The 21,226-nt window shown below is 38.7% G+C and overlaps 1 protein-coding gene across 2 annotated transcripts; it reads right to left on the reverse strand.

The window, feature by feature from the left end:
• Positions 1-721: 721 nt before the first annotated feature.
• On the reverse strand, positions 722-20,935 carry CCDC62 (coiled-coil domain containing 62). Of its 2 annotated transcripts, XM_074972330.1 has the most exons (13): positions 20,816-20,935; positions 18,773-18,965; positions 17,159-17,325; positions 15,782-15,883; positions 15,263-15,434; positions 15,082-15,183; positions 13,764-13,852; positions 12,504-12,604; positions 10,349-11,119; positions 6,351-6,531; positions 4,640-4,771; positions 3,245-3,337; positions 722-1,521 (listed from the first exon to the last, which is right to left on the reverse strand). In XM_074972330.1, exons 2-12 carry the CDS (start codon positions 18,861-18,863, stop codon positions 3,251-3,253), a joined length of 1,995 nt encoding a protein of 664 aa, XP_074828431.1. In that variant the 5' UTR covers positions 18,864-18,965; positions 20,816-20,935; the 3' UTR covers positions 722-1,521; positions 3,245-3,250. The 2 variants fall into 2 exon arrangements, with proteins under 2 accessions (XP_074828431.1, XP_074828432.1); XM_074972331.1 differs by lacking the exons at positions 10,349-11,119; positions 20,816-20,935 and adding an exon at positions 20,624-20,714 and having other exon boundaries at positions 6,351-6,555.
• Positions 20,936-21,226: the final 291 nt, after the last annotated feature.

Consider the following 21,226-nt stretch of genomic DNA (forward strand, 5'->3'; position numbering starts at 1 on the left):
ATTAAGACACAGTGGTGTGTGAGAGTATGCCAGACATGAATCCAAACAAATACAGCAGCACTAATAAAGCATGCATAATATGACCAGGATACTAACTCTTACACTTGCCTACACAGTTTTTGCACCTTAACTAAACTCAGTTTTATGTATTGATTTAATTAAAAGAAAATCAGCACAACCCCTCTGGTATGAACACATGTACAAGTTTCAAAGAGTTTATATTATTTAGCTTGAGTTGGTTAGATATGAATACTTTTAAACTGATAAACGCATCCACAGTAGGAGATTGCATTGATTTAATTTAAAATAGCCTTTTTAAATGTACCAATTTAGTTAAATTGGTATAAAGATGGAGGATAGACCAGGCCTTAGTGCTAGCATCATGATCTTACCGTGTATGCGCTCCAATGCTACACTTAATAGTAGACCTTGAGAATATTAACCGCAGTGCTCATTAGCAGGTAGGGAATTTGAGTCTCAGCTGCTTTAAAAATTACTTTGGAAGTTTGTTTTATACTAGTTCTTGTCATGCAAATCTCAGAGCAGGGATCCCTCCCTCCCACCAGTGCCACAGAGCAAGCCAGGATTTATGCATGATAGGAGCTGTGATGCTAAATTTGAGACCTCGTACATTCGTGGTCAATAACTGGTTACATGTCATAAAACTAAGATGTAAAGAAGAGATTCAGAAGTGAAAAAACGGAATTTATTAGGTTGTATGGCCTTTGTTTGTTAAAAATATTTTCAAATGCAATAATGGATCATTTCTACTTTTCCGATAGGTCACAGATACAAAAGGCATAGTTAAAATATTTAAAAAGACTACACATTAAATCCATGTCATATACTGCTAAAAACATCCATATCAACTCGTGATCTTATAAGACGCTTGTGTTAGACTAAATAGCCCATGACTGGGGAGAGTTATTTTGCCCATCTTGTGGGTGAAGGGTCTCATAAATTTCAGCAATGTAGGAGGTATATCCTTGTTACTTCACTAATTAGCAACTTCTTATAAACATTATTCATATCTATTTACATGGCAAAATGTCCGGAACTAAAACAGAGTGAACACTGGGCTGTTATACACTGTAAATACCAAATATTTATGCACAACTATGGAAGCAGTAATAATAATAGTTCTATATTATAAAAAAACCTCATCTTCATGGAGTAAAGAATTACGCATTTTATATTGTAACTTTAAAAAAAAAAACCTAGCATTTAACCTGAGTACTGATCTATAAAAAAGCAGTTTTTCATCTTAGCGTAATTCTAAGTTATTATTCACAAATATAGAATACATTCTAGAATACGGTCACATCTTTTTGGCACTTGCAAAATTTTCAAACATTCATGAGAGGTAGAGCCACATGTTTAGTAACTGTCCATTGTAGCGGAAATGTGGTAATGATCTTCAGTTCTCAAAATGTATTTTAATTAATAAGGACAACATCTTCTTTGTTCCTGCCAGATAGTCAGGATGTCATCTTTGTTTCTTCCAGAGAACATGCAAGAAATCTGGTTAAAGGAGGGGGGGGAAAACTCAGTTAAAAACATATTGAAAAGTGACTACTAATAGTACAAACTGAAACTACAACTCTAAATTTTTTTTTCCCATGGCATAATAGAAATAGAAATACCAGTAAAGACATGAAATGTCAAGGTGACAAAAAAGGTTATTTTATAGAGTGAAGTGCATATGAGCAGTCTCCCTCAGGGACATGACTGGAGGGTCGCTACATAGATTCTTTTCATTTCTGTGTAAACACTTAACAGGTCTGCAATTCTCATTGCACAAGGACTACTCCTTTTTGCCCTATGTAATCCCAAGAGTCAGGATTTACAAGCCATGGTGCATGCCACAGCTACCAAGAGCTTAGAGTATCATTTTTCTCATTGCTTTCACCTGTTTTAGGGCTTTTAGACTCCCTCCAAATTATTCTCTCTTTTCTAGAGGAAAAATGACAGACTGATGAAGCCCAAGATGGCCAGAGCTTTGGCAATTAAATAGGAAATTAAGACAGAGCACCTTCCAGCTAAGGATTTCAAAGCAGTTAACATTAATTGATTATGCCTTTAAATAAAAATGTACAAACATACATTAAAAGTTATTTCTGGTCTGCTATAAACTTTGTGATGATTGTTTTGGATTCAGTTATATCAATTTTTAAGGGAGTTTAAATAGGAACTATGCAACAGTCTCTAGGAGTATTTGTTAAGCATTTGCAGTGAGTGATTGTGGACAAGTGCCTTTCTTCAGTTCTCTCTTGGCTGAAGTAAATGAGATCACTCGCAAGCTCAAAGTTAAACAGTCTCTTAGTGCTCTGCTGGATCAGGCTCAGGCTGCTCAGCATTTTGCAGTGTGTTGCCTCTGAGCATATCACATCAGCACTCCATGCCTGACTGGTTTCCAGATGCAAGTCAGGCTGTTGGTATTGATATATAAAGCCCACAATGGCTTAAAGATTCTATACATCTTTGGCTGCATCTATTGTGGGCTTTTTTTAATTCAGCATTTTTCCTTTGTTACTAACTCTGGTTCATACCCAGGCAGCATTTAACCATGTCATCTCACCCTGCTCAGAATAGGTCTAGATAACATGGTGCTTAAATTGCTGGCTGCAAGTCCCTTGTCTACACTAGTAGTCCCTTGTCTACACCAACTGGTGGTGCTGGACAGTGGGAATTGTTTTTGGGGGTGGGGGTGGGGGAGGCGTAGAACAACAAAAACACTATCAAATAATACTTTAGAGTCAGCTTTATTTCCTTGAGGCTTGAGGTCACCTCCATATGACCATCTCTAGATTTGCAGTTCTCGGAGCTGGGGACAAAGCATTCTCAGTAAAGGACCTCCGACTCCAGAATTCACTCCCCACTTCTTTGGTCCAGTAATGCCTCAGGCCTTCATCCTGTAATCTGTTGCACATGGAAAGAATTGCTGTGCCCTCCCAGAGATCCACTAATTTAAGTGGGGCTCTGTGCGGCACAGACCATCACCCACATGGACTGAATTGCAGGATCACGGCTTGAGTTGCAAGGCTTAACTGCCCAGGGGTTTTTGGAGGGAGACGTCTGAGGAGTTACTGGCTGCATTAGCTAACATCGGTTTGCTGCTATATGTCTCATGTATATGGGTTTTATTGTAGATGCACTTAGAGCTTTGTACTAGGCCCATCTTAAGTAAAAGAATACATATTATTGCTGCATTTCTAAACATTACAAAATAAAAAATAAGACTTACTCAAGATCATAAAGAAAACAGTGAAAGTTTTGTCTCACTTTCTTCCATAGCTGGCAGCTGCGCTTTGCAAAGAGCTTCTGTAAGTTCTGTTGTCTATATTATAAAATAAAAAGATTAAGTACAGACTTAAGAACGTCATAGTGGATCATAAAAATTGATGCAGCTGCTGAGTTCAAAACTGGAGAAAAGTAATTATGTGCTCTCCAACTCATCTCATTCTTTCCCACCTTTTTCTTTTCACCCGAGAAGCAGGGATATGCATATGCATTTATCTGCCCTAACTGAGCAATCTACCACTAAGACAGCATCTAATAGTCTCTATAAAATAGCATTGTCTTTCATGCAAAAAAATACAATTATGATGTAAAAATAAAATTGTAGCAGGAGGGTGAAATTAATAGGTATAGGCTAGGGAGAAAAATAAATTTTCAGATGAGATTTGAAATGTGATGATGAGTACATAAGGCAAAGAGGTAGGGGAAGAGTTTCATTTACACCTAGAATAATAAAATAATCTCAATCATTATAATCCATCTATAACTGTCCCCCCAGCTGATAGCAGAAAATAACTAAAATTAAGAGAAAGCATAACCCAGCAGGGACAAACGTACACCTGCCAAAGGCTTATGTTGGATCCTTTAAAATCAAGCTTTAAATGGTATAAAGCCCAATTTAAAAACAGCCTCAGTGAACTCAGTTTCAAACCAAATTAGTTGGCCAGTGTAGATTAGATAAACCCTGTTAAATATGGTTTTTAAAAACTATTTTGAAACTAGATCAAAGTTTTCATCTTCATGTTTGAAGACAGCTCATACTTCAAAAGTTTAATATATCAATATTCTGTGTACAGAAATCTTCCTAATAGGGCACACTGATAAGATCTACTTTTGTGATAACTACATACAGATTATTTTCATGCACTTCCATTGAGACTTAATACATTATCTTTAATCTTGCAATGAAAGAACTAAAGAAATTAACCTATTAAAAATGAGTATCTATGCCTGTACCAGAACAGATCATATATACCACACATTAAATCTCTGATATCACCTTCCTCCCCGCAAATGATACGAAGCATAAGAAAAGGATGAGTTAAGATCAGAATTATGTTCATTATCTGCTGTCCTGCCACAACTTGCTCCAAAACAACTTCTTCCTTCCCTGTGTTTAGACACATAAGCCAAATTCTGTTCTGATCATATGAAGACAGAGGGATGCAAGACTGAGCCAAGTTTAGCTCAGACACTATCATAAATATCCAATCATTTTCCCATCGGTAAAGTGTTAAGAGTGCATTGTCTATGTCATAGTACAAGCCAAACAAAAGGAAAAGAATGTTCACAGTAACTCTTCCCAACATTCTAAATCTAGCCATATGAAAGTGATAAATACCATATTAACACTGCTGCTGTTGGGACTGCAACAAGGGTTAATGTGGAGCAGCGTGCTAAGCTCCAGATCAGCAACCATCTGTCGAGACTCAGCCAGCAAACGCTGGAGCTTACTTGTTGGTGAACAGGAGTCCTAGAAGAAACAGAAATTGAACCAAAGTTATTAAATGATCATTTTAAAACATGTTCACTGATTGCAAATGTGAAGAATTACCACTGGGCATTATTTAAACAAACAAAAAAAACCCTAACTTTGAAAATACATTGTACCATACAATGCCATTCCAGAATCTGTAATGGTTACAAATTTAAATGCTAACGTTTTCATTGAAAGGTCTGTGCAGGGTAACAGCTTGCATCTTGCTATGCATATACACGGACACACTCCATTACTGTTAAAGACAGGTGCCAGTGACGAAACAAAAGCTAGTGTTTCAAATAGATGAAAAGGCAGCAAATTTCTTACTAGCTTCAATAAAGCAACTTGTCCTGGCAGCTGCTGAAAGGAGAGAGAGCTGGTGGTAACTGAAAATGTGATCTTCCCCCATTTCTATACTTATAAACAAGCAGCATATCTCCAGGTTTAGAGAGGCATGCTTAATTCTTAGGCCCAGATCCTAATCCTAGGCCTATTAGGTCTTCAGTTAGCCTAAATGACACCACAAAAGGTGCTGTGCTGGGTTATTGCTCATTTTCTCACACAACAGGGTTCCCACAGACCCAAATGATACTGAAACAAAATGGTGGGTTGATGCCTAATAATGTAAAGAATGGGAATTTGGGGATATACCATATCAGAGAGGGACCAAGAGACAATTCATGCCTGCCCCAATAGTTTTAATGACTGATTTGAAGTCTCCTATGTGGGAATGGTGAACTAACCTCCTGCTCCTAGGATCAAGCTTGAGTTGCAATCCTCATCAGATGGACAGAACAAAACTCACAAAAGGTGCAAATAGAAATCTGCTCAACATTTCCTGCAATCTATAAATAAATCCAACCTGCACAACCCAAAAAGCAAACACAGACTGGCAACAAGTGGAATCAAGACAGTGCAAAAGCAGATTATAACCACGCAATAGCAATATTGTAATGACTAAGAAGAATATGAATAGAGAGATGGGAAGGAGGGAAGTTTCCAGTCAGCAAGCAGAACAAAGGAACAACCTCTGCCCATCAACCTCTAACAGTAGCACCCAGTTAATCTCAGATCCCAAGATTTACTGGGATTGAGTAATGGTGACTAGCATGCTTGCTATTACCTGGTCCCCTGATGCAAAGGGGAGACCCTCTGGCTTTGCCCCCTATGCTGGCACCATCAATAAGGCCAGCATCATTTGCCCTGCATCATTTGCAACCTAAATACTGCAATATCATGCTAACTCATGGTGGGAAACTGGAAGTGAAATTAATTATTATTTTAAAATATTTTTAAAAAGGCAAAGACATGACAAGCAAGTGAGATTTTTTAAAGTGATTCCAGTTTTAATAATCTATAACTCAGTGTAAAAAAAATAAATCAGGTTTTTTAAACATGATTTGTGACTTGACTATACACTTTAAAACCCTTTTAAAAAGTCTAATTTACTTCATATATAGAAGGGAGACAGAATAAAAACCAGACGCAAACTCACTCTTTTGTGAAAGTAAATTCACTCTAACTTTAGCCATCCTAAAACTAAATGTACCACATTATGAAGCTAGATACTGACATAGTTGATAGGAGGACTGGTGCACTTATTTGCTGACTGAATCACTGATAAGTTACTGATCTCTGAAGGGAGGTCTGCATCGAAGAATTTCTCACATTTCTGGGGCCCATCTCTCTTCTGTGTGGACGTCAAACAACAGGGAGAGTCCGAGTAAAAGGAATTCAGATCCACACGTTCTTCACTGTCAATATAATTAAGATATTTCCTGAAACAATATCACCAGTAAATTCACTAAGAAAAGTCATAATGCAATATAAATACACTTGGGCCTTGATCTAGCAAAGCAGTCAAGCACGTGACTAACTAAGTTAATGACATTACTCTCTTAAAGTTATTTACATGCTTAAGTGCTTTGATGGATTCAGCCTTATTTTCTGAATACAAGAGAGGAATCCTGAAATACTTTCATGAAGAAGCGGATATACTACCATATGCTTAGCATGTTTACCTTAAACGACAGCACAAAAAGTATCAAGGTTCCTCAAAATATCTAAATGAAGGCAGCACCCCATGCTTTCATACTCTGACTCCACCTATTCCCCTATTGAAAACCTCCTTTAAACAAGTCTAAAAATGTAGCTTTAAATATTAAAGCGAAAATGTTAAGAGTTTAAAAGTTATTTGCCCACTTTGGGCATCACTGGTCAGCTTCCTCCCACCCTTCTCTACACTGGATTTTTTTGGTGACAGTGGGTGGGGGGGACAGAATTTAAATACAATTTCTCATAAAATTGTAACTACAGCTAAAACTCAACTGCCTGGATAGGGTTTCAGAGTGTGGAGCTAAAGGTGTATTGTTTCAGATGTCAGGAGGTAAACATCAGGCAGTGTAGGATCAGGCCTGACCTTTGGACACACACCCATCAGCGTGCAAGACCTGTTCAGCCTAGAACTTCACATACAGCATCATCTCTTTATACCTTCAGCTTTCTCTGCTGAACTTTAGACCAGGTAGTATACTGAGAAGAGAGAAAATTCCAAAGTTGATATCGCTAATATTTTAATATGTATGTAAAGCTTTTTTATGCCAAAGGACTTCAACCTATACATAATTCCACATACAAAAAAAAAAAAAAAAAAAAAGATTAATTTAGGGTTCAGGTTGCTCAAGTATATTTCTTCACACCACCACATATTAAAAAAGCAACTGAATTGTAAGTTAAGGTAATAGTCACACCCAACACAATACCAGTGTCCAAGCACGCTGACCCACTACTATCAGGATACTCAACCATAGCACCACAAAGCCCTCTCTAGCACACTTACTTTCAGTTCAACAATAGGATCTCCCAAAATATGCCCATCAAGGAACTGAATGTTACACATATTCTTTCTTTCTCTAATAAAAATTAATTTTACTTTCTACCCTTGATAAGAATATTGCTCAAGGATAGGGGGAAAAACTACTTCAAGAAGATAAACATCTTGTCGCAATACACCACATGGAATCTATGCCAACCTCTCTGACTGCTCTGTAGTTTGACCAGCCACTTACTAATATTAATTAGAAGTTTTACAAAAAATAATAAAAACTTCAGCCAACCAGAAATCAGTCTATTCACATATGGCAGCACAGGAAACACACTATACTAGTGCTCTAAATAGATGTTAGAGACACTGAACTGGGATAATTGCTAGAAAGCCAGCAAGTTGCAATGATTCTAAACAATAAATAGGATCACCTGCATCCTGTGGTCTGCTTACACAGAATGTCTAGTGTAGTCTGCAGCTTATTCACAGTTGTTTACATGTGTGCTCAGGGGTTTACTAGTAGTTTCTAGCTGTGCAACGACTTGTTTATTTCCAGCTGCTAAATGAATCAATTTCACTTTAATGGAGCTTTTTAAATGTTGTGTGTTATTCTTATTTTAAAAAGTTAAAAATAAAGAATTGACCATCTCTCAGCATGTTTTCCTATGATCCTCCCTCTCTAATAAGCAAAATCACCTTTTTGGACACATTTCTGCATCTATAGGGAATTACCAAATACCAAATGCATTTTTACATGCAACCCGACATTCATTAAGGACCACCATTAAGCACCACACTTTACAGGGCCAATATAGACAGTCCCTATCCCAAAGAATTTACAATCTAAAAAAGATGCTTTGGAAGACACAAAGGAAGAGGTTATCTCAGAACTGTTTTGTTTAATTTTAGTTACCCACTTATAAAATGGTACGGTCCAGAGTGCATTTGATTGACATGCACTAACATTTGTGAGCCTTTAGGAGGGATATGAATGAGGAGAAGTTGAGGGCCTACCACTCTTGGTTTAGGAGGTCATGCCACACAGTGATCCAGCTTTGAAGATGACAGCGTGCGGAATGGGAAAAGGAAATGAACAGGCTTGAATTTGGCATTAGTGATTTGGTTCAAGATACAAATGGGCCTTGTTCAAACCAAATGGAGTGCAGGCCAGCAACAGTACAGTGATCAGCCAGTTTCGTGCTCCAACTTCAAAAATATAACCCACATTCACGTCCATTAAACAAAATGCAGCAACTGTTAGTACAACAGAAAGAGTCACTGTAGTCTGTAAAATAGAGATTATGCCATCAATATAAAATTTCACACTCTCTCGTGATAAAAATATGGCAGTTCATCAGCTGAGTTAAGATCCCTCGACAGTTATTACAAAAACGGCAATGACTCATGCCAAAATGTCAGATGGACTGACAAGGGAAGCACCCTCCTTTGCCGACTGAATACCCAATTAAGCTTTCACCAAGAGACTACAGAATCAAGAGTCAAGCCCTGGATAAGAGTGCAAACCCTAGCAAAGACCCCAAGCAACAGTAAATTCACACTGAGCGGGTTTGTGGTGGCAAAAGGTACCTTCAACCTCCCCTCATCCAAGGAGCGAATAAGCATTTAGTGCAGATTCCAAAAGAGGATAGCACTGGCTGGGAAATGGATGTGGCCAGGACAGCACATCTTCCATCAGTTGGGCTCCTATGAAGAAAAATCCTCACGGGAGGGCAACAGTAGAAGCACCTCACAGAGCAAATCCCATGCAAGGTAGAGTGGCCTTCACTGGCAGAAGGAAGTGACATCTACTCTTCCCTGCACTACCAAGGTTGAATCTGTTCCCAAGTGAGACTTTTGGGGGGCAGAGGCAAAGTGATTAAGTTAACAAAGTTTATAACTAATTCTCAAACAGGAATTCACGGGAATGGGAGTGTAGGGTTTCTAGGAAAGGATGCAAGGTTTTTGGGATGGGTGGGATGGAGGAGGTAGAAGAAAGGGGAGTAGAGGGGGAGAGATGATTTATGGACAGTACAAAGTAACTCTAACCAAATGAAAAAGCTGGTTTACAAGTGCAAAAACTAAGCTATGTGGGAATGCTCTGGAACAGCATTCCATTTCAAACGGATGTCTATTCATCAAGCTTTTGTCCCTGAACGGAGATGGACCTATACAACTTTTGTTGTTGTATTGTTTTAAACAAACAAGAAAGAGTCAGTACTTTAAACGTGCCCCTACATAAAGTTCATATAATTGGATGTTGGAATATAGTCTCTGGGCAAGATCCTCAACTAGTGTAAATCAGTGTAAATCTACTGCAATCAATTGTGCTAGCTAATTTGCACCAGCTGAAGAAATGGGCCTCTTCTGTGTCTAGAGGAGAGCTAAGTGGGAACAGGGATGAATTCTTTGTAAAGTGATCCAAAGGATTACGTCCTTGTATAATAATGTTGATAACTGAAAAAAATTAAGCAATCTGAGGAGGGAAACTGAAGCGAAGTGCTCTTCAGTGAACAGCTGCTGTCATGGTACATCCATCAGAATAGTCAGAGCTTTGAATTTCCTTGCCTATTGTCAGCATAACACTACGTACATAAATGTTTCCTTAGGGGGCTCCCAAAGCCTGCAAAATATACCAGTATTTCTTTAAAACTTCTTAATATGCAGAAACTCATTCTCCATCCCACTCGCCTCTACATAATTATAGCTGTATCTATAGATTTGGATTTTCAAATGTAACAATACATAACCTTTTTAAGCTGGTACTTTTTATTCCATGTGCAGTCTTGGGACAGTTGCAAATTGCTCTGCACCACACATTTCCATCTCCTTCTATGGGTCTGAAAATCTGCATCCATTCCAGATCTGTTAGTGGCTTATAACATGCAGCTTTATCTATGATGGAGTTAAGAGTACAGAAGCCAGATTCATCTATGGGAAGTGTACCAGGAGACGCTCTGCTTTTTCGGTCACATGAAATTCCCACTGTCTCTGTCTGATCATTACATTCAATATCAGTTCTGTCAGACTGCTTTGACCCAGGATGCCAGCAATTCAATGAATCTAAATGAGGACTGAAGTTGAGCCAATGCTCGTGTATAGGTAAAGATGCTCTGAAGTTTTGTTGGTCTCTGCTTAGAAATACATCTTGTGAAGTTTGAGATGTTTCCCTGCCTTCCACAGACCTCATACTGTTTCTATCAGATACAGTTCTGCTGTCTAGTTCATCTGTGCTTACTGAAGCATTCTGCTTTTCATCTTCCATAAACAAAGTCTTTTGTCCATGTGATAAACCTTTACAGATTTTCTGAAGCTGATTTAAGTGAGCCAAGGTACCTTCCTCCATGTCTGACACATTAATTAGCTGGCTATTCTTTGCTTCACACATATTACAGATTTTTTTTAGACTGCATTTCTGAGTTTGCGTAGTCCCATATTCTCTAGGTATCTTCCGAGTGCCTTCACTGCTAACTGTGTCTTTTTCGTTGCTACTTTCAAGGTCTGATAATACCAAACCGATACTACAACGGCATGATAAAGAACTCTAGTTATAAATACTGCATTTAATATTTGAATTGTATTTGGTAATAAACCATACTTTGTAGGATTGTGGCTTCATCCTGTGCTAAATGTGCGATACAAAGGCAAAGAGCTGTGCCCACACAGAACCCCACTGGCACACTGGTGGGGCTGTCAACCCATGCATTGTACATTGCAGGATCAGGAACAGAGTCTTTTTATATTTTACCCATATTATATACTGTAGGAATTCTACTTGAATCTATAAATTGTGCTCTGATTTTCCAGACTGAAAACAAAAGCCATTTGAATTTTTAAAAATTAGACACTATATTAATAGGCCAGTTTCATGATGCTCCATATCTCCAGACCGCTCTTTAGCAGTTTCACAAAAGAGAGAGAAATGGACACCAACATATCAGTCTAAGGATTGAATTCATGCTGGGAAACAAGGAAAGTTTAATCTAGGACAGCGATCAACAAAAATTTTTCATCCGTGGACCCCTGAAAAAATTTCAAATGGAGGTGCCAGACCCCTTTGAAAAATCTTAGATATAGTCTGCAGACCCCCAGGGGTCTGCGGACCACAGGTTGAGAACCACTGCTAACATTCAATATAAATAACAAAAAATATTAAAGGTGAGAGAAAATATAAGCTTTATACTGTACATGTAACCACACGTACAAACAACAGGCGTTAGGAATAAAAGTCATTTGGTGTAAAAAAAAAAAAAAAAAAGTTGTTTGAATTCTACACCATTTTTGAGGAAAAGCATGCAGCTAAAAGTACGTGGCTAAGAATAGCGTAAGGTACATCCACTAGAAGAATACTCTTCTGAAGTGCTCCCAGCTACTTTTTTGCAGACACAGTAACTTAATGTTGACTAATTAAAAACAAAAACAAAAAAACAAGGAAGCCCCAGAAGCCTGACAGGCACTTAATCTGAAACACTAGTAGGGATCAAATTCATTAAAGAAATGTTACAAGGTAGAATGATTAAGCAGGCATAAAGAGATAGTATAGTGAATAATAGTAATTTTTACTATGGCTTATTTTACTAGAAACGTTTATGACTAGATTTGTTATGTTTACTCCAATACTAGTTTATGTAATTTGATTTTATAAAATTTTATCTCTTACACAGTAGTAGTTGTTGTCTGACTCAGCCGATGCTCTAGTCTGTGACTAACATACACTATGTCTCTTGACCACATAACCGAAAACTACATGAGAACAGTATTGCATATTTGTGGCTCACAGGCCAGAGGTGTCATATTTTTTAATGTATAAAAGTGTTGAAGTATACTTTTTTTAGAATACTAAATGTGTCATACATGATTGATTCTCTCCTTAAACAATTATGAAAGCCACATCACCAAGCTTACTTTGTTTCGTGTGCCTCCCCCTTGTGTTTCTGCCACAATTCTTGAGAACTCTCCAAGTTGAAATGAAGAAATTGCAGATCATGCTGCTGTTTTACATAGATCTACTTCCAGACAGTGATAAAACAGTTAGTGAAACGCTGAAGAACAAGGAATATTATGCCATCTTACTTTTATATACTGCTTTTCATCTCAAAAGATCTCCAGAGCATTTTACAATCCAACACTGATATTCAAACAGAAAAAAAAAAAGTGTCTGATCCTGCATTTCCAATGGGAGTCTGGGGTGAATGGGAATGTAAGATTTGGCTCTACCTAGGAATTACTTTAAACCCTATTAAAAATGCAGCCATCCCTGATTGAAAAAAAAAAACAGTAGCTGCTTAGCAAAATAGGACAATACCACACAACACTGTAAGGCAAGAAGTACAGAACACTATATTCAATTAATACTATGTGGAAATTGTATAGACAGAATAAAAAAGTTACCAGAGTTGGATTATGGTCAAAACACACACAGACTAAACACTGCTACACTTACAAAAAGTGCCATGTGATCATTTAAAGATTCCAGGTCATCAGGACATTGGCTTTAACTCTCTTCTGAAAAAGGACAGCACATCTAGCAACACAGTGCCCCTTAATACCAAGTGAATTCACTTCAGTCATAAAGGATCTGATTTTCCAAGGTGTAAAACACTCACAGCTCCCATTTGCTTTAATAGGAACTGTGGGTGCTCAGAAAACAAGGCCCAAAATTTTTACAATTTAATTCCACAGATAATGACAAGTTATTCTGAAAATGTATCTTATTAAATATCAAAGCAATGCATATTTGGTAAAGTTGTTTATTTTAATTCACGGTCATTTTCCCCCCCTAGACAATTCTGCAAAAACTCATGCATGTGCTTAACTTTACACTGGCAAGGTGGGACTCCTCCCACTGGGTGAAGCTGAGCACATGCCTAAGTCTGTGTGGGTATGGAACTTATTTGTCACAACACCAAACATTTTGACATAAATCAGTGCTCTAACCTTTACTTACTATAATCAGTATGTAAAAAATAGGGATTTATACCATAGGTTGCTAGTCATAAGCAGCTCAAGATCTACAGTGGGTCCATGATTTAGCAATAGTGAACAAAATTTATTACTTAATTGAACTGTTAATTCTATTTATTTGTATATAGTTCTATATAGACAAATGTTATTACTGAAAACTGCCTTCATAAACACAGAAAAGAAATGCAATGAGGATCATACCTGCCGCAAATTGGACAGTTCTGTGTTGGTCCGGACTTGTTTAGACTTGGCAGATTGAAGAAGCTGATCTTGTCTATTTGCTTTCTCAACTGTTTTAAAACAATTATTTTCCCCATAGAAATCAAAAGTGCAAAACAAAATACAGCCAAGAGAAATCTCAAATACACACAAGAGAGAATGTTATAAAAAGTAATATTAACCTAAAAAGTCTCAAGATCAACACAATGCTTTTTCATGAACAAGACAGACACCTCTTTCTATAACTCATGGGCCAACTAAATAAAACATTCAGGTATGGTTTTTCACCTCAACAGGCACCCAACTTTTAGCAATATTTTTAGAATACATTTCATATTACCATCACTCACTGGCTTATCTTTGTTGTTATATTTTTAAGATTCCTTTATGAAAAAGCAAACTCAGAAATAAATTCCAACTTTGTGTCTGTGTGGGGGAAACAGCTGCAAGTATGGTTTTAAACACACGAGGGGTCAATGCTTGGTGCAGATGAGATGGGGGAGGTCAGTGGCTTAAAGCTCCCCGCAACAGGGGACAGAATCTCTTATTTAGTCTTCAGCCTCCATTGTACATTTTGAAGTATGGAAGAGCAGCAATTTGCCATTCTCTTAGTACTATTTTGCTGCAGTAACAGCAATATCTACACACAAATGCAAAGTGCACATGCCAAGACATACACTCACTCCTTTTTGCTATTCAGGTCTTCATGTTAGGGCATTTTAAACCAAGAAAGAGTTCATTACGGGAGAATAGCAGCCAAATGAACACTCTCCCTCCTTTCCAACATTTGCTTACTGCTAATGGGAGAAGCTGAAGGCATTCAGCACCTCACAAGCTCAGCCTCAGCCATGTTGCAGACTCTTGTCTTTTTATTAGCTCTAGCTTTAAGAGTCATTTTTTTGTTTTTAATTGTTTCACCATTTTCTATGCAGTTGTGAGAGAAGGGGAAAAATGTCACTCATGTTTACCTATGTTACTAATACATTAGATCAGAGGTTCTCAAACACTAACACAGAGACTGACCCCTGTACCACCTATCCCCCCCATTCACAATCCAAATAACCACCTTCCCTCCCATTCATGCTCACATAAGATCCCTGTGGCAACTACATAAATTGCTTTAGTAGAAAAGCAATACTATGAATATATTTTTAGCTTCTTTTAATATAATTTAACAGGGGCCAATAAAGGGAAGGATACGATGAGATAGCTCTCTCTAGACCACCAGCAACTGTTGCAAAGACCACAATCTGAAAACCTCTGACCAATCGAGAATTGGGCACTAAAGCCCTTCACTCACCATTAAGTACGAGCTCATTCTTCAAGTAGTTGTTTTCTTGTTTGAGGCGTATGATTTCTTCCCGCTGTTCATTATTTTCTTTTGTCTTTTCACTGAGGTCATCTTTAAAATAAAGTGTGTTCTTGAGTGAAAGGTATACGCTCAGATTTACAGTGGAGTAGGTGTCAGTTATATTACTTACCTTTTAATTTATTCATTTCAAATGTTAGTTGTTTCAGTCTCAGTTTGAAATCCTGCTTTTCTTTATTGATACTGGATTCCCCCATCTTAGCTGCACGCAATGCACTTTCCAACTTTTTAAATTTAGACGTAAATTCAGTAATGTGATTGGTTGCTTCAAGTATATCTTTGTCCTACAAAAATAAGAAAATAAAGCATACTTAAATATTTTTTCTTTTATCTTCTTTTCTAGGTCTTCTCATTTTGTCTGGTAGATGCTGATGCAATAGTGAAAGCTTCCCACTCTACTAACAGTCTCATGCTGAATTGAAGACGACTTGCTCTGAACTCTGGACAAATCAGAAATGGTGTTTACAGAAGTCCACTATGCTTTCTGAATACATGGGTTTCTGGTTCGTTGAAGATTTTTCCACTTTCAGTCAAGTCAACCATCCAGCAATCTGATCACACCACATTAGGTAATGGCATTGGAGTTTTGTTCAGATACTTTGGCATGCAGTGAGAAGATGACAGATGTTACCTTTAGCTTTAGCATCGTAATGAGTTCCTGTTCTCTAGCTTGTAACTGGCCTATTTTAGCAGACAGCTCCAACACTGAACAGTTGAGACTTTGATTTTTCTCCTAATAAATAGGAAGGAAAAAAGTATCAACTAGTGACTAGTTACACTGTTACTAAATAAACTTTCAGTAATGCAACATCAAGGGGCTCTTTCTTCTGATAAATATATGCACAACTTTAAATAAATGTCAAGAGGGAGGCAACATAGTTTAGAGAGTAGAAACTGGGGCTTGGGAGCCAGTTGTTCCTAAATTCTAATCCTGGTTGTCCTCCAATTTACACTCTTACTTTTGACAAGTCATATCTCCTCTCTGTGCATTAGATTATCCATCTGTAAAATGAGGAGGGGTGCTGAAAGAATTTATAAATGGCTTTGAAGACATAAATCGCTATTTAAATAGCAACAAGTTTTGGAGGGATAAAATAGGACTCTTAAAAAAAAATCTTAATACCATTAACAGCTCACTTTGCTGTTAATTCTTTTTTTTTTTTTTTTTTTTTTTTAAAGGTAAGAACAAAAACAAAGTTCAGAAATTCTTAAGTATTGAAACACCAAGTTTGGGAAACACTATTCCAAAGAGTTCTAGATCAAGGAAGGGAACAGAGAATGAGGGGATAAAACAAGAGACAGCAGAGGCAGCTCTGCATTGTTCAGCTAGTATATATCAGAGCTAAACTTATGGATTTCCCATTCTGTATTATAGTCTAGTGGTTAGAACAGGGCATTAGGAGTTAGAACTCCTGGGTACTATTCCCAGCTCTTTCATATGATCACAGCCAAGTCTCTTACCCAATCCGTGCCTCTGCTTATCCATCTGTAAAATGGTTATGCTACCACCTACCAGCCTTATAGAGCTTGTGTGACACTTAACGTTTAAAAGATCATCAGGTAAGAGAGGATATAGAAAATGCAAAGTATTACTGAACTATATTGTAATAGATAAAGTTATAATTGCCAAATGAACAAAAAAACATTAAAAAAATCTGCAGTTTTAATTACTTACATATCTTTAAACTGATGACAAGATTTTATAATTCATGATAGCAAGTTAAATTTATAGCAATGGCTTTCTAAAACTGTTCATAATAAAATGGCAAGTACTGCAGTTGGTCAGTTTAATGGCTGCAGTTTTGGCATCCCCTCACTGGTAAGTGGCGCTCCCCAGAAACCAATCAAATAGAGACCGCAATCACAAAACCTTATTAGAGTAATACCTTAACCTAGTGTTATTTGACCCAAAGACAAGAACAATATAGAAGCCTAAATCTGCAGTCCTTATATACAGAAAATACCTGCAGACTTCAGTGGGAGTTGCATGATCACAACCAATACCTACCTCCAGGGCCTGACAATGAAGAGTTGTATCTGTTGCTTTTTGAGACAGCTCCTGAAGCTTCTGTTGAGTATTTTCAAGTGTTGTCCTACGATCATTCTGCTGAGATTCTAAGAGCTTTAATCTCTGTGTTAGTGTTCTTATCATCTCATTTCTTTTGTGTAGTTCATCTGAGGAAAGAGATCAGGTATCTAATGTGAGCAAATAGTTTAAATGATGTTTCGCACACCATCTTTTAAAAAGTAGCAGTTCTTTAACACAGCATTTTAAAGTACAAAAAACATTTAATTTCTAGAAATGGATGCACAGTGGCATAATCCTGAAGTAGACGTATTGATTTTTACCTGACATATTTCTTCCCTACTTAATTGTACTTTTTTGAGTTTGCAGAGAGAGTTATCAATATGTATTTTATATAAATTCTACACAGGTTAAAAGGTTATAATAATGAAGTAAATTTACAGTCCTTAAAACAAAAAATTATAACTGTTTTCAGGTAATAGTTTCTTTCAGAAGTGCAAAGGATCTCGCTGCTTTCAGAGTTGCTATAACAAATCATCTTTTAATAAGCTCTAAAGAGATCCTTCCCTCCATGACATTCTAGTATTTCCATGGTAATCTAAGACACATGGAATATTCATTCTGTTGTGAGATACCATTTAAACATGGCTGAGGGGACAGATCGCCCAAAGTCTCATTCTGATTGGCTGGCAGTGCCTTCCTGATGATATCACAGCTGTGCCCTAATTCCTGATGGTACAGAGCTAAAATCTCATTGTTAAAATAACGCAAAAATCCCTACACCCTTAATGTTCAGAGAATGTAGAGGAAAAAGTTAGTGAGGAAAGAGGTAAAAAATAAGTACCCTGTGGGGCTGACAGAAGAAGACACACCATTGAGGATAAGGGGACAGCAAAGGGATGAACAACAAAAAGTGACAGTCACGATTTAAGGGGCACCCCAACCAGATTGACCTTTCAGTAGCAGGTTGTGACTTGAAAATTAAACTCCACAATACTCAATAGACCAAATTATTTTTATAATCAGGTTAAAAGTGGCTGTTAGATTATAAGGATATCATAGGAAGAGCAGCTAGATTTCTGTGGGACAGAAAGGGAGATGGTAACATCCAAATAATCCAGGGAATGTTTAAAAAACAAGAGAGGTTCAGGAAAAAAAAAACAAAACAATCCCAAATAGCCAAGTTAAGGACACTCTGCTATAGTTTATTGCTACATTAAAACACTCCTAAGATATGATTTACAACATTATGTGCTTTTTCCTACATATTTTATGATGCAATTTTTTTAAATGATACTTTTCATTAGTAAGGATTCATGGAATCAGCATGTGGTTTGAGAAGGAAAAGATCATCAAATTACCAGGTCCATCTCCTTCCAATCAATAATCAGACAATTTTAGTACCACTGAGGAAGTTGTTGTCTCTGAAAGAATACTGACAACAACATTTGGAAAGATGGAAAAAAAAATCAAAATCAAAAACATCCTTTACGTGCTGTAACATTATTACACACAGAGGGGGCTCTGCAAGGGCACAAACATCTACCCATAAGAATCTGCTGACAGGACCAGGGCCTTACATTGTACAGTACTTACTTTCTAGCCTGCTGCATCGTTCTGCCAGAGTCAGTATTTTTTGTCGATCATCTTCCCAGGCTAGTAGCTGTCTCTGATGCACTGCAACCATGTCATTGAGCTCCTTATCACGATCTTTCAGTTCTGCTATTAACAGCTGGAGTTCTTTCCTCTGTTTCTGAATGGTGCTGCTCTCAAGGTCTGTGCGAGGATTCTACAGAAAGAAACTGCTCCATCATATACAAGCAACAAGAAATTAATCACAAAACTATCTAATTAACATGTTATGTCATTATATAATGCTGTGAGGTGGCTACTTGTATTTTTAAAACAAACATTTCAATAAGCCATTTAAAATCACCAAAAATAAACCCAAGGAGAGCACTAGAGCCTTCCTAAATTTCAATATAAAAATCAGAAAAATTGCATTTTTATAGCTCAATTAAAGCCTACTCTTAAAGCTAAATAGTAATTTACTTTTAATAACCAAATTCCAACATTAAAAGAAGAAGCGATAATGTGGCAATAATCACCCACGCTAATTAGTTAGCATCTTTAAATTTAATCTAAAATTAAACATCTTTTCACATCTGAAATCAGATCATCCGAGATCTCGTTTACACTTTGATAAATACACAAATAGTTTAGCATTTTGGGGGGAGTATTCAAACCTTATTTCTTTTATTTGGTTACACTGACATTTATTAACTCTTGATAACTATCTGATGAAGAAAAAAGTAACTTAAAACAACAGTTCAGCCTCTGATACTACCTCAGGCCTCAATCCTGCAAACATTTACACACACGCTTAATTTTATTCCTGGTAGTAAAATTAAGGATATCTCCTTGAAGAAATTAAACGAAAATTATAAGTATCTGGAAGATCAGGGCCTAAATCTACACAACAATCCCCAGAGATATTCAGCTTTCTGTACCGTTACCGGTTTCCAGGATTCTACTAACATTAAATTAGAGCAGATTACAATGTTTCTTTTTACAAAGATGTATAAAGTAGGAGAGCATGCTTTACCCTATTCTCCATCTTACTTTGATGTACGACTTGAAGAAAAACTAATACCTAGCAGTTTTGATTGAAGCTCTCTGCACTTCAATGAATGCTTTCCTGTTAAACAAACTATATATGCTACGTTTCAGAGTAGCAGCCATGTTAGTCTGTATTCGCAAAAAGAAAAGGAGGACTTGTGGCACCTTAGAGACCAACCAATTTATTTGAGCATAAGCTTTCGTGAGCTACAGCTCACTCCATCGGATGCATAAAGTGGAAAATGCAGTGAGGATGTTTTATACACACAGACCATGAAAAAATGGGTGTTTATCACTCCAAAAGGTTCTCTCTCCCCCCACCCCCCCACTTTCCGGCTGGTAATAGCTTATCGAAAGTGATCACACTCACTCGCCATTTCCGGCACCTTGATTATCCTACACATTGTAAGGAGAGTGATCACCCCTGGCCGCACCGGAGCCCGCTCGGAAACCCGCGCCCGCCGCCGAGCTCCGTGCGCTCGGAGGGACCCTGCGGCTGGGGCCGGCTCCAGAGCCTGTAGCCCGTCATCTGAGGGAACCGCTGGGAGCTCAGCCCCATCCCCGAGAGGCGCCCCCGTTCGGAGGCTGCTGGGCAGGGTCGCCACCTTGCTGGGAAAGTATCGGGGACACCTGGCGAGTTTTATACCATGTCGGTGCCCGCGCTGTGCAGCCGCTCCCGTCCTGAGCGTCCAGTTTAGGGCCCCGCCCCAGCCGATCGGAAACCCTAATCCCGCTCCCCGCCGGCTCTAGTTCCACTGCCGGGTCGTGCCGTGTTTTGCAGCTCCTGGCTGCACTCCATCGTCAGCTGAAGCACACAAAGCCCCAGACCTCAACCGGCGTGTGGTCTCCCATCCAGCGGCTGAATCCCCCGCGATCCCGCTTAGCTTAACTGATGCCTGCATCGCAGCTCTCCCGCCTCAGCCGGCCCACAGACCCCCCTCCTCCTCCTCCTCCTCCTCCGGCCTCCATTAGCCCCACCCTATCGGTTGCGTCACTCGGCTCACGCGCTGGACCCGTTACCTGGAGAAGTTCGAACGCCGCGCGAGCGGTTAAAGTCGTTGGGTCGCGAGCAAGCGCCAGCTCGGGGCGGGAGGGTTTCGGAACTCCGGCTCCACGGCTTGGGGCGGTGCCCGGCGAAGGAGCGCTGAAGGGGGGCGGGGCCAGGGTACGGCCGCCCCCTGCCGGCCACTTTTCCAGTCCCCCCATAGGCGTTAATTGCCCGGCCGGCGACCGCCCCTTGGCTCGGCAGCTACCGGGGGTGAGGTGAGAGGCGCGTGAGCTGGGGGTGCAGCTCTCCCCCTTTCGGGGACACGCAGAGTCTTTTGCCCTGGAGAAGGGGAACGGAGTGGGTTAGTTACTCCATTTCTGCCCTTCGTTAGTGCGGAGGGGGAGAGAGTGTTGCAATATCTGGTTTTTGCACAGCTTGAAGAG

Source organism: Natator depressus, chromosome 15 (assembly GCF_965152275.1).
Source record: "Natator depressus isolate rNatDep1 chromosome 15, rNatDep2.hap1, whole genome shotgun sequence".
Taxonomy (NCBI): domain Eukaryota; kingdom Metazoa; phylum Chordata; order Testudines; family Cheloniidae; genus Natator; species Natator depressus.

Bases quoted from the DNA above. Each gene is read 5' to 3' on its own strand.
- CCDC62 (XM_074972330.1), bottom strand. From the start codon at position 18,863: ATGGTTGCAGTGCATCAGAGACAGCTACTAGCCTGGGAAGATGATCGA. The intron at 11,120-12,503 runs GTAAGCTTGGTG...ATGCCGTTGTAG, and splicing joins GGGGAGGCACACGAAACAAA to TATCGGTTTGGTATTATCAG. The intron at 3,338-4,639 runs GTATTTATCACT...TTTATAATATAG, and splicing joins ACAGCAGCAGTGTTAATATG to ACAACAGAACTTACAGAAGC.